This window comes from Esox lucius, chromosome 8 (assembly GCF_011004845.1).
Source record: "Esox lucius isolate fEsoLuc1 chromosome 8, fEsoLuc1.pri, whole genome shotgun sequence".
Classification (NCBI taxonomy): Eukaryota; Metazoa; Chordata; class Actinopteri; order Esociformes; family Esocidae; genus Esox; species Esox lucius.
This window is the reverse complement of record NC_047576.1, coordinates 6539060-6553709: the sequence shown is the minus strand read 5'-3', so window position 1 is coordinate 6553709 and position 14650 is coordinate 6539060. Positions and strand designations below refer to the sequence as shown.

The 14650-nt window shown below is 41.4% G+C and overlaps 1 protein-coding gene across 1 annotated transcript; it reads left to right on the top strand.

Moving 5' to 3' along the window:
• The first annotated feature begins 6582 nt into the window (after positions 1-6582).
• nppc (natriuretic peptide C) lies at positions 6583-10730 on the top strand. The gene is given in 3 exon segments (NM_001303867.1): positions 6583-6787; positions 8095-8387; positions 10290-10730. Coding segments are annotated over 2 exon segments (366 nt in total). The 5' UTR covers positions 6583-6694; the 3' UTR covers positions 8368-8387; positions 10290-10730.
• The last annotated feature ends 3920 nt before the right edge of the window (positions 10731-14650 follow it).

Genomic DNA, 14650 nt, shown 5'->3' with positions numbered 1-14650 from the left:
CACGGAATACTTCCTGGTTGAGTGAACTGTGTGATGAGAAACAGAGCGATGCATCGGAGGACACGTTCACGTTCAGATCTTCAACTTCACAGCCCCAGCGCCGAGGCACGGCCAATTTCACCAAACTCATATAACGGAGAAAACGAAGAACTGGGCCATTAGTGTCCCCTTAAAAACAGGTAGGCGTTTGATGCCCCTTCTTCTAGTAACAGTAGAGTTATACAGTTATTTAAAAATTCATTCTGGTCCATCTGAACACTGCAAAGGAATTTTCCTTAGTATATAGATTACGTTTTCACCATTACCTAGACCCTCACTCCCCCCCTGAAAACATACTGTACGTATTAGCAAAACAAATTAGCACAAACCGTATATATACAAATATGCACAGTTAAACGCTGTAAAAGTATTTTACAAAACAAACACAGGTTCTCAAATCTCTGAATTAGCTGTCTTCAGCTACAGTTTTGAGTAATATGAATGTCTCTATACTTGTGGTTGACAGGTTAACGGGTCCTACATAATCATCCTCACAACATAGGTACACAGTCCCAACAAATATAATCTTACCCATTATGCTATAACATTATGATAACATTATTTATAATTACTTTATGTATAAAAGCATTGCTGTTTTTGGATGCTGCTTTTCCTCTACATTATTTATAATAACATTCAGCATAAAAGTGTTGCTATTTTTGGATTCTGCTTTCAATACTATATGGAACTATTAGCTGTCTCTACGGAAAGGACCATAAAAATTTACGATATTTTATCTGTCTTCTGTCTGTTGCCAACTTACTTTTTCAGTTTACAGAATATGTTTAAAAATAGGAGTTTTATTTTATACTGTTAAACATTATTTACTATACGTTCATCTGAGATTACAAATCTATGATAAAATGTCTGCCTTTCCTTGCGGTTTGTGCATGGCTTGTGCCACCCAAACTCTGGAACGTGTTTTTCCAGATGGTTAAAAAAAAAAACAAGTGACACAATTTCACAAGAAAAACATTGAATTAACCAGCCATTGGTGGGTATGCAATAAACACCGGAATGTAGGCTCTTAAAATGTTTGGTGAATTGTGAATGTTCTACTTAAACATGATCACAACAATGATGACTGAAATCATTAATTCATTATCATTATTAGTTGTAGTTATTATTGATTTATTTTATATTCAGCATTTTCCATAGGGAACACTAGCAGAGTTACATCATCGGATTAGTAAAGGGGACTATACGTGGGTCAAACGGGCTGTTAAAGTTATGGCAAAACTACTAAACAACAAACCCCAGTCCAATTACAGCCAGGCCACATCTCTTCCGATCCAGAAAACATATCAATCTGAACTGGAATAGCTTAGAACTATGCGTTTTCATATGTATTTCCTTACGTGAACAGACTTGATACGCTTCAGAGTTGTTCTTCGCAACTATTAAAATATGTCATGAGACAAAAAATGTGTATGAAATACAATAGCTGGTCAGGTCTCATACAGCTCACTTGGTGTGTGTTGTTCGTTACCCCGGGGTTGTGGGTTCAATTCCCACTGATAAAAGACATGAAATACAGACCAGGCAATCGCCCAAGTTTCCATACAGCCAGTATGTCTTCTGACTGCACTGTTGACGAATTCCAATTAAAGACTTCCACTAGTTTTAGAATGGTGTTCTCGTGTAACATATGTGTGAAATATATGTGTGCTTAATCGTTTTAAACTTTTGATTAGTGCCCCATCTTTTCATAGTATGCACATTTCAGGGTGTGTGATTTTCATGTTTGAAAACGTGACATGGCCCTGAGATAACGACATGTAACGACTTGCAGCCAGGTATCATGGCGGCGTCAGGACGAGTTCGTCTCAAATCCATCTGCTTCTTCGCCACTGTTACACCATAACAGTTGTCTCAAAGGACATCCGTCTCCCCGATTTGTCGCGGAACCACTCCAGAGTTTAGATGAACCAGCGGGTCGCCAGTGGTGGAAGCCAAGTGATGTGCCGAAAAAGAAGGGCAGATTGTCACCTGTGTGAGGGCCACCGTGCAGGGTCAAACGTGGGATGGTGATGTGATCACGTTAAGGGCTCTTCCACACGACAAAGTGCCACAGGGTTATCCATTCTCCGGTGGGACCCAACCCCCCCGTTCTTCAATGCACACTGACCCCTGGCATAAGACCCCCCCCCCCACCCCACTCTAAGCCCCCCCGAACTGTGGCGTGCTGTGCAGTCAGTGGCACATGCGAAAGCCTTTAAAGCATCAGCGCTGGGTAAAAAGAAGAGAGAGAAAAAAAACAGTGTAATAAAACAGTTATTTATAAGACTATAACGGCCTTGTAGTTTGTCTTGCACTAACCCCAGAGGAGAAACCAAGACACTCAATACTCAGCAAGACACTAAGGCAACGAGAGAGAGAGACAGAGAGACTGCTGAGAAGCACCCCTTCCTTCGCCACGCTCAGGCTTCCTGATGCAAACCAGTCAGGTTGCCCCTATTTATTCGGGTCATCTGAAAACTGAAAACGTATTAAAATTCAAGAGCATAACATTTTGTGGTGAAAAAAAAAAAAAACGCATGATGTCATTAGGAAAAATCTGTAAGATCATTCAAACATACACAAAGAGGAGAATAACGTGTGACATTGCACTTGCGGCATGGCCTGAAAAATAAACGTGCCCTTCGCTTGTTAAAAGTCTAAAGAAAGAAAAATTAGGTGAGGAAAAAAAACATTATGGGGGGGTGCAGCTTGACATGAGAGGTTTCAGGAAAATGTGCCGTTTTGTTGGATCGATACGAGTCATGGGCCATGGATTAGTTAGACAAAGTAGCCTCCTTCCATGAGAACCAGTGCTCTCCACCAGTTCTCACACCAGGGAGCCGCGGTGTGATTGGGATTTTCCAGAATGAGCCGCCTGCGAAACCCTCCATTAGTTCATAGGAAGGCTGAACGCGGCCTGCGTCTGTCCGTTGAAACCGTGGGAAATGAAAAACCTCCCTCCTGCAAACTCCATGGCCACCGGGTCCACTGAAATCACAAAGGGGCATGGGATAGGCAGTCATGCGATGGTGACGGCGAAACCACCCCTCCTCGGGAGTCTGGCAACTGTTGCATGTTGGATTTTGGTAGGGGACCGCCAGAAACAGAAAACATGCTTCCTGAGGTCCTCCTGTTGTCATCCATGACCTCAACACCAGGGGATCTCACAAGACTGACACAGATAACAACGAAACTGGTATAACAGCACCTCTGTACCATGAGGTGTCAGAGGTCATGAGGTGTCAGAGGTCATGAGGTGTCAGAGCTCCCAGGTATCATTTCCCCAGGGGATCTCAATGACTGACACAGGTAACAACGAGACTGGTATAACAGCACCTCTGTACCATGAGGCGTCAGAGGTCATGAGGTGTCAGAGGTCATGAGGTATCAGAGCTCCCAGCTATCTTTTCCCTAGGGCCTGGTTTTTCAGATGTACTGTATACTCAAATATGTTACAAAGATAATTGACTGATTTGTATGGGCCAGACAACCAAATGTTAATTGGTCAATAGTGGACACAGTTTAAGTTATTAATCTTATGAGGAGAGTGACCTATGTACTGAATTTTGTATTTTTAGGTCAAACTGGGTGAGAAGTGAAGTTGTGCAAAGTTAGCATTTTCAACTGCTTGTTTTTGCACCACCATCTGGCGATAATACCATAAGAGAAATAAAACAACATGCTTTCTGAAATAAGGCAACATAACTAGAGACATCAGCTGAAAACTAGAAATATGTCCCAAGTACAGGTTCATCTATTTGTCATTTAAACTAATCTAGAGTCACCAGGTCCTGGAGTTTTAGGTTGGCTTGGAGGGAATTCCAAGACCAGGGGGGTTGAGTAATGAAAATACTTTTTCCAAGCTTTGTTTTAATTTTTGGGGCTGTTAGCATGAAACAAGATTGGAATCTGATCTTATATGTGTTTTCATTTCGAGATAGACAGGATAGATAAAATTAGTAGTTTTCCTAAAAGCTCTTTATGAATGAGAATGTACAAGTGTTTGAGATGGCGTACTGCTAACGTCCTCCTGGTGATCGAACTCGAACGACAAGGTGAACGACCAGAAAAGCTCCAAGTGACTCCACACTGGCAAGACATTTCCATGAAAGTAAGAACCCCCTCGATGGGCTTCCTGCCTCCCGCCGAGTTGGCCTCTCATCCATGTAGATGAACGCCACATTTCAACCCGTCCACTCTCATTTCTCATAGGCCGGCCAGACGGAATTATGACCCCCTCTGACTGGCACGAGCCTAAGGACAGGCGCTTGACGATAGGCGACTGTGAGCGTTTCCTCACCACTCGTTGACAGGGAATCATTCACCCCCGATCGGCCTGGTTCGGGACCAACCTTCTCCGGTTCCACAATGGGCCCTTGTCTTTCGACGACGGCTGGCTGGAGAGTGTTGGGGCGGACGCCCCCTAAAGCATGCTGGTCCGTCATCGCCAAGTGCTGTACGGTACCGCAGACAGGGCCAAGGAGCACTGTCCGAATCCATCAGCTTCCACCTTAGGAGCCAATCCGCACTGTATATGTGGATTTTCGTCAACCGAACAACTGTATTGTTTGGGGCCTGGTCGGTTGTAATTGGTGACAGCTTTTCTCATTCAGGGTGGTATGGGTGAGGGATGTGGCTGGCCTGGATTTCAATGAGGATGGGGGTGTTGAGGGTGGGGGCAAAAAGAGTGAATGCTATGTTTCAGACTAATGAATAAGACAGCGACCGTGGCCTTCTAACTGAAGGTTGTATTCAATAGCTAAGGCCACAATGCGAGACGATCATTTGCTTGAGGGAGGGGGCAGAACTGGGATGAATTGTAATTTGTGTCAGCTCACATTTTAAATTGGCCACCAGGAGGCCCGGGATGACTCGTCCAAATTTAAATGAGCATTTTACGGAAATCTTGCAAAAAATACGCAAATTATTTGTTTACACGGTGAGACACATTTTGATCTCTTGTCCAATGATTGACAAAGGGGCCGATTCTGTGATTCAATTATATCCACTAATTGATCTTTTTACAAATTAGATTTATTTTTATATCAGCTACTTTTCTGGCCTGATGTAGGCTAATCGATTAAAAAAAAATATTCGGCATCCTGTTCGTTTCATTCGTTTTTATTTGTTTTGAAATAATAATTTAAGCTACTGCCTGAACAAGGGAGCTTTTATATAACACGGAAAGTTAACAAAACATTTAGCATCAACCTGAATTATTAACCATTGTGAAGTATTAGGCCACGCAACCAGAAACAATATGAGGTCATGTGAAACAAATCCAGTAAGCAATGGACTTTGGGTGAATTAATCTTTAGGCTCTCCGTATGACACAGCAAATACTGCCCCGCCGTGTTCCAAAACAGACGGTGCTTTTAGAGACATGCGTCTAGCCGGAGCTCACATGCTGCGTATCATGTTGAGGGTGAATTGAACTTCTGTAATTTCACCATCATACCATAGGTTGGGCTGTGTTGTTTAATTGTTTAAAACAATGTCACATACACACACAAACATATATGTATGCTAAACTAAAGCGAACATGGGCAACAGGGGAATTGTTCTTACAACACAATTGCCCTGGTCAAAAGCTTTCATTGATAATTGTGTGCTTTTCACGAGTTACTGCCTTCAAACTACAGACTTGTCATGTGTGAACGACTAAGACAACTTTTCTTTCTAGCTACAAGTTCATATGCGTAACGAGGACGCATAAAATCCCAACATTTTCACGTGGTCTCAGTTATGTTATGGGATGTGATTTTAGTGGGGCTGACGCGCCTGACAGAGTGACAGATATTGTCGCCTTTTGAGCGTAATTTGGCAGGGTTTAGAGTTGTAGTAAAAGCCCGTCTTAAACTCAATGTTTACAATAGAGTTGTTTAAGAAATAGAGCGTATGAATATTCCCTATGGGCAATTTGTCTCATATTGTCAATAGGTTAACATAGATAACCACAATAAGATTTTCGTGCGTTTTCGTTCGAAGAGCATTGCTATTAGCACCATATTTTAGTTGTTCTTAATTATTGCAGAAGAAAGTAGGTTGTTGGGTTATTAGTATTGGATACTGCAATATCAAAACAATATAAATAACGATTTAAGAACTGGCCTGAACATAATAGCACATGTTAATGGTGTTTTTTTTTATAGACTTTTCAAATACATCTTTTGGAATGTATTTTGATACTTTTTCCTGCACAGGCTAGCGTAGCGTTAATGAGCGGGCTAGTCATTCCACAAAAACTCAGTTGCATCTTCAGTTAGGTCTTGATTTCTTTTGATCTGTCCATCCTAATTTCCTTGCGGTGGGTGTCTGGCATTTTAATGTAGTGTGTCTGCCAATTCTACACTATAACAATAATGTAATGTGTTTTCCCCCCTCCTGATTCATTTCAGACACAACCAGTAGGCTATCATTTAATTAAGCAGGTACGAGGGACGGACCGAATTTGCGTCGTTTAGGTGGGTAGGAAGAACGTTAGCTAGTGTTCATGACATCACCCGTTACAGGCTATAAATTCAGAGTCAGAGAGGCACTTGAGAAGCTTGGAGTAAGAACTGTCGTAGACATAGTAGAGAACCAATTGGTTACCGATATCAATCCTCGCATATTTAACTTTTCCACAGAGGAATCCTTTACAAAATTTGTCAGAATGAACATCTCGTATTTGGTGGCTTGTGGACTTATGATCACCCTGCTTTCAGTGAGGTCAGGGGCGAAGCCTCTCACAGCAGCGCAGCAGAAGGTAAGGTCACTTCATTGATGTGTGCCCCGTTACCTGTGAACGGAGTCTTTTTTCTGTTAGCCCATTTGGCGTCGTCTGCAGCTCGAGCTATAGATTGTCCACACCATGTTGCCCCTGAAGACAATAACAACGAATAGCCTACAATTGTATAAGCCCCTGTGCTGTAGGTTGTGAATGGCTTTGATTTACGCTTACAATATATACTTACTCCAGCGAGGGAAAAACATTGTTCCTACTGTAGTTTTATTTACCAGTAAGTTGTTACGTATGAATTATACTATCTTACTGATGAAGTTTTCCTACCTGTTTCTCGGCCAAGGCCTTACCCTAGGCTATAGTCTGCGTGTATTTTTTCTTCGTCTGCAAGGCAATGTATGGACAGATATTGTACTACATTAAACCTACAGCCAAATCTAATAGCCTACTTGTAACTACATTCATGCTGATACCCAAGCGCGCATTTAGTAGCGTTTTTGTGGAGTGGCCTCAGTCTAAACGAGCACCCACTTAAGCTTTGGTCTTCCTACTTGAAACACTAATGTTGATTTATAAGGCGATCAATGTTGGATTTAATTGTACATTATTTCAAATGAGACAAACCCTTTTATCTCTGCCATTGGTTGAATTGGGGCGCAGCGCTTGTACAGCGCATAGTCGTCAATATTTCGCCATTGTTCATTTTACGCACAATGATCACAACAGTTTAGCTGTGGTCGATTAAGGTTGTTTATTTATTATTTTGTTATATGTTAACTGGTGCATCTTTTTTGCCTAAAAAATCTGCATTGGCAGACTACAGCAAGCGCACCTGTCTTTACCGCTGTATCCAATAAATCCCAGAAATTGTATTGATTTCCCTTCCGTATTAAGCGTATGTGTGGTATAACAAGTACATTGTTTCTCTTGCGTTAACGCAGAATCATAGTCTGTAAACAAACCCAAATAATGTTTTTGATGGTTTTGATGTTTATTGCTTAGCTAATAAATATACGACGACTTATTACCATTTATTAGTTTGTTTCTCCCAAACCAAATCACTTCACATCGCTATTATACTAGATATCATTTTCAATGATTGATTATTATATTATCAGAAATACTATGAGAAGTTGAAAACAAAAGTGTTAGAAAAATTGCAGGGTAAGGAGTACTGTTTTCCAAAGTAGGCATTGATGTCCGGTAAACAAATGTGTTATTTTTAACCATAATCGTTTACAGGCGTGCTTTCTGCTGTTAGGGGCTTGACGAAGTTGCTTCAATGGGGGATTTAATATCTTAAGTGGGGTTCTCTTTTTTATGTTTTCCAGTCTCTTAGAAATTTGCTAGGCGAGGAGCTGTCAGAGTTCCTTGCATCCGGCGAGAGAGAGCGGAGGCTGGACACCGTGCGCTCCCGGGTTCGCTTGCTTCGAGACCTACGTATGGACACTCGTGCTAAGGGCATGTGGGCACGCCTGCTGAACGACCAGCCCAACGCCAGGAGACACAAACAGAACTCCAAGAAAGGCACGGTTCCCAGAAGCGGCTGCTTCGGACAGAAATTGGACAGGATAGGGACTCTCAGCGGCATGGGATGTAATTGATGACGCATCGCGACGTGCTGGTAAGTAACACAACCTACTACGCCATCTATCTTCCTCTGCGCAATTGCGCATCCGGGAATTAAATTAGCAGGCACGTCCACCCTCACTACTTTAGGAGGGGAGCCAAAATATTGAATGTACAAAATGCAATAGGGAAATAAACTAAATTTAGGACGTGTAGGCCTACTACACAATCACCAATGCAACACTTCTGCATATTTCATCTGAGAAATCAGTAGACCCACAGACTTAAAAGGTCGGGTCCATTTATGCCTTGCAAGCAAGCAATGTTTTGTGAGCCTAACAGGCTGGCCAAAACCTGTTAGGCTCAACCTGTTAACCTCTGTTGTGAGAGGTTAAGGGGTCACCAATGATGGGCAATATTTAAGTGGAACCTCAATCTTCAATGAAGGGATTCATTCTTCAAAATAATTCATTTTGGGGGAGACCAACTATAAATCGAATGGATTGAATCCATCCTGAATGCTGGTTGGCTGAAAGCTGTGGTATATGAGAAGATATACCATGGGTATGACATAATATCCCTTTTTACTGCTCTAATTGCATTGGTACACAGTTTCAATAGCAATAAGGTATATAGGATATTTATGGGATATTGACCAAATGCTACATCTGGTCACTGTGTTGTAACATAATTTAGCTGTGATATACTGGCCATGTACCACAATCTACAATAACTACAAACTTAGTTTTAAAACTTAATCTCTATACCATCTGTGAGATCTGTGTGACCCCACTGAAGCTATTACAGAACAATATGTTGAGGACAAAAACCCACAGAATGACCCGGAAGCCTCTCTTACACTTCTGTCCGCGAGAAGTGTTTCTGTCCTCGAGAAGTGTTTCTGTCCTCGAGAAGTGTTTCTGTCCTCGAGAAGTGTTTCTGTCCTCGAGAAGTGTTTCTGTCCACGAGAAGTGTTTCTGTCCACGAGAAGTGTTTCTGTCCACGAGAAGTGTTCGTGTTGAATTGGCCATATAAGATGTCCATAGTCATTTTGTTTCGTCGCCTCAAGTAATCATAGCACGACCTTGTGGAAGGGAAGTGAAGACTGAGTTCACGTTTACCTGTGCTCACCGAGAAGGCTGCCCCCACAGTACCAACAAGTTACTCACTCTAAGTCACTGAATAAGAGCGTCTGCTAAAGGACTCTAATGTGAAACTATATAGCGGTGAAGTCATTGACTAGTCAGTGGAGTATGACGCTTTTAGCTCCAGGCTTGTGGGTTTGATTCCCACGGGGTGACCGGGCCCAAAATACACGACAACATCTGCAGTCACAACTAAATTAAATGAAAAGAAAAGGTGGGCGCGCCCGGGAAAAAAAGAATTGACAAACACACAGCAAACCAGCGCAGACAAAACAACAGGGAGCGCGCCCCGAGAGGAATCACAGGGGAAAAAAGAGAAAATCCAAACACTGAAGGGGTGGTGTACAGACTGAGGGAGCCAGGTGATACTTCTTCCTGGGGCGCTTGGCCTTTAGATGACACATGTGGCTAAAGGGGAAATTGCAACGGGGGGGGGGTGGGGGGGTGTCTGTTGTGGCGCTGACAAACCTTGTGACTCGCAGACTTTTATAGATGACTAAGTGTGTGTTTGTCTTCACCAACATTTGTGAGGGGAGGACTGGTGGTCATTCATGCTGGTGATGGCGGCAGAACGTGATGTGGTCGACACATTTATTTCTCTCAGAGTGGTGCAGTCAGACTGTTTAGTTAAGAGGGGCTGTTTTAGCGATCCTGTTTTACTGGTCCGGTTTGGGGATCCTCTTTTCTTTTTTTTCTGAGAACATGTGCATTGTGTATCCGTCACCAGTTGTCTGTGAAAAGATCCATCCATTCAGAGATTCCTGTCAACAAAACATCTAACCATGTTGTTTCACCCTCTTGTCTCTCCCCAGAGCGTTTAAGACGATGGGTTTGGGACAACTTGGATTCAGTTGATCCTCCGGTGAGGAAAAAACCTAAAAAAGAGAGGACGGATTTTCGGTACGAAAAGCCACCATGACCAGCTTATTCGAGAACTGAGACAGCAATGAATAAACATACCCGTATGTACAACATGAAGACCAAAACACACTACAAGATGGCGGACATTGGAAACCACAAGGCTGTATATTGTCGCTGCTGCTGTACATTCATGTACTTTCATTCCTGCATATATGTATTTATGTTTAAAAACTATTTATATGTTTATAAAACAGAGATATTTATAAATATGAGTTTTATTTATGTAACATTTTAAAATGGATGCAAACTGCAGGTCAATTCCGTTTGTAACCTTGTTTTGTCCTTAATAGTTGTAAATGTTTTCAAAATGATTAAAAAAAAACCTTCAATGCACTTACAAGTCTCCTCTCAGTCCATGTACGCTGGAGAAACACTTAAAATAGATGAGATCAAGATTTGGTGGTCGGGACAGTCTTTATCTCGTGTCTTTATCTCGTGTCTTTTATCTCTTTATTTGTCGGCTTATTCATCTCATCAAATTTGTTCATCGACGGGTGTTGTACATAAATTTCATTAAAGGTCATGGCACAGAAAAAAAGGAGGTTAAACATTAAGAAAAACCTAATCCTGTACATTTAGGAGTCACTTTTAAAGATTTCACTATTGGAGTCGAACAGGTAACCCCGTTATTGAGTTGCTTGCAACATTGAAGGGTCATGGACACAATACCGATCAACTGTGTTCCAAAACGTTTTCTTCTTAACTCTCACTGCGTAGTTGTTGGGTGCCATGTCACAAGAATTTCATTGCGCAGGATGACGCTGTGTTGTTCGTTGCATCTGACAAAACCTTGAAACCTTGAAACTTGAGAATCAAGGCATTAGGGCACACAAAATGAATAGGTTTTGAATCCGTTTGGAGTGATCAGCAAGTTGTTGCAGATACATTCCTTACCTCCAGGTGGCAGCAAAGCACCAAGCTTGGCATTATACTGGTTTAGAGTTTCTCAATTGCTATATTTAATTAAATTGGGAACCAGTTGCTCTTCATGATATGAGCAAAACAGTATTAGTATTTACAAACAATGCAAATGCTAAGCACATTTTGACAAACAGTAAACACAACCATCTACAAAATACAGAAACTCTGAGTACATTATATTGAACAAATTCCCTTGAATGTGAATCTCCTTTATACAAAACTTATTTGCAAAGTCTTTGCAATCAGTCCTTATTCATGCATAAAAGAGGTCACTTTTGAGTTGTAATTTGCCTGGAAATAAATGAAGCTACGCAAAGGGAAGAGGGTTTCAGGTTTGTGTTGGTGGAGGATCTCAAAATGGAATGCAAAGAATTATAGTTTAAGATGAAATTTGAGCCACAATTAATGACCATGTGGTGGTCGCACCATCACCCGCTTTTTTTGCTGGAAATCACACAACAAATACGCTGATCTCTGTCTTGCAGGGGTTATACAGTGGGGCAAAAAAGTATTTAGTCAGCCACCAATTGTGCAAGTTCTCCCACTTAAAAAGACGAGAGAGGCCTGTAATCATCATAGGTACACTTCAACTATGAGAGACAAAATGAGGAAAAAAAATCCAGAAAATCACATTGTACGATCTTTTATGAATTTATTGGTAAATTATGGTGGAAAATAAGTATTTGGTCAATAACAAAAGTTAATCTCAATACTTTGTTATATACCCTTTGTTGGCAATGACAGAGGTCAAACGTTTTCTCTAAGTCTTCACAAGGTTTTCACACACTGTTGCTGGTATTTTGGCCCATTCCTCCATGCAGATCTCCTCTAGAGCAGTGATGTTTTGGGGCTGTCGCTGGGCAACACGGACTTTCAACGCCCTCCAAAGATTTTTTGGATAGTTTTTCCTGAATGCTTAAACCCTAACCGTGATTGTCATAGCACAAAACTATCTAAAACTATTAATACTTAATGCAAAACCACTCACTGAGTTTGCAAAACTAAAAGCACAAACACTGCTTTGCACTCAGGTTGCAATTCTGTAACACACACTTTGCAAACCTGTAGGTACAATCCACTGGACAGCACTCATTCTGCAGAACTGTAAACACAACTCACTGCTTTACACTCATTTTCCAAATGACACACTCCTAGAAAAACTATACACATGTATGGCTATTATTTACAGTATTTAACCAACTGTCTGGCACACTGTCACATCTGAAAACTGTTTTAGATCATTAGTTCACTTTGCAATCAGCCTAAGCACTATAAATAAGCCACAGGTGAGCTGTCAGTGTGGAGTACAATGGAGGGAGCTGGAAGAGTGAGACGAGTGAGAATTAGAGGAGGCCGAGGAAGAGGACGTGGAGGTGAAGAAGTAGGAGGAAGAGGAGGAGGAAGAGGATGCAGAGGTGAAGAAGCGAGAGGGAGAGGACGACAAGGACAAGGAGGTGAAGTTAGAGGAAGAGGACAATGAGGAGCAAGAGGATGATGAAGAGGAGGATGAGGAGGGGGAAGAGGAAGGGTAAGAAGAGGAAGAAATAGAATTACTGATGACATCAGAGCTACAATAGTGGACCATGTAATCAACCATGGAATGACCCTGAGGGAAGCAGGCCAAAGGGTTCAGCCACTATACTGTAACATCATAAGGACATTTCGAAATGAGAATCGGTTAGTAGAGTCACTTTGCATTAAGTTTTGTAGCACTGCCATACTCTAATGAGAAACACAACAATACCATACATGTAAAAATAATGAAGTTGTTAGTTTACAGAATTGTTAGACATCCAGATGCAGAGGAAGAATGTTCACTGCAGAACGAGAGACCCATATAGTCAGTATGGTGATTGCAAATAATTCCATAAGGCTACGGGAAATACAGCAGCGCATAATTGAGGATTATACCACCTTCCAAAACATACACAATGTGAGCATTTCTGTATTATGTTGTGTACTTGCCCGCAACAGAATCCGAATGAAACAAATCTACAGAGTCCCTTTTGAAAGAGACAGTGAATGTGTGAAACAACTACGATATGACTATGTGCAGGTATAGTATCATTGGTACTGAATCTGGAAGTGCATACTGTAGTGCTGTGCATTGTCTTGCTGTGCTGCATTTGTTTTGTCTTGTCCAGAGAGTGATGGTCTATGACCGTGATCCCCATCAATGCATAGCCCTTTTACAGGCAATGGAGGAGGCATGTGGAATATTGACCAGGCATAATGTCAGGGCTGGATACGAAATTTCAGAAGATATTTTCCCCGGTGCCTTGGACTAGAGGGCATTGCATGTGATGTAGATGACATTTTGGAGCCGAACCCAGAGAGACGACACAATGTAGACAGATTTTTTTTTTGACATTACTATTTTGTGTTTTGACATGGAAAAAAAAACCAATACTTGAGGTTTGGATCCCTGTATGTTTACAGAACTATGAGAAAAGTATGACCTCAAACTGACATATCCTACCTTGTGCACAGAGAAAGCAAAAGCCAGATGTGTTTTTCATTCATGCCATCAGTGTCTAGTTGGCGCATTGTGTGCTTATTAATGTGATGGCTTGAGTTAACTGTTTGAAATGAAAATAAAATGTTATGAAGGTTTGAAGAGTTAAGCAAGGTTTATTAGCTTATGCAAGAGAACTACAATGTTTTGCTGATTTGGTGAAAGGTTTTCTTATTTGTGTGTAGAGTTTTGCAAAAATAGCCAATAGTTAAGAAAAAATTGCCTAAGCCATCAGAAAAAACTGTAAGTCTGGAAGAAATTGGGAAATTCTGGCATTGACTTAGAAAATATTAAGGATAGTGGCTCCTTTTTAAATCATAATGATAGCAGAAATCACCCAAATGGCCCTGATCAAAAGTTTATATACCCTTGAATATGTGGCCTTTTTACAGACACACAAGGTGACACACACAGGTGAAAATAGCAATTTAAGGAGAATTTCCCACACCTGTGGCTTTTTAAATTGCAATTAGTGTCCGTGTATAAATTGTCAATGAGTTTGTATTCTCTCACGTGGATGCAGTGAGCAGGCTAGATACTGAGCCATGGGGCGCAGAAAAGAACTGTCAAAAGACCTGCGTAACAAGGTAATGGAACTTTATAAAGATGGAAAAGGATATAAAAAGATATCAAAAGCCTTGCAAATGCCAGTCAGTACTGTTCAATCACTTATTAAGAAGTGGAACATTTGGGGATCTCTTGATAACAAGGTCAGGTAGACCAAGAAAGATTTCAGCTAAAACTGGCAGAAGAATTGTTCAGGACACAAAGAAAAACCCACAGGTAACCTCAGGAGAAATACAGGCTGCTCTGGAA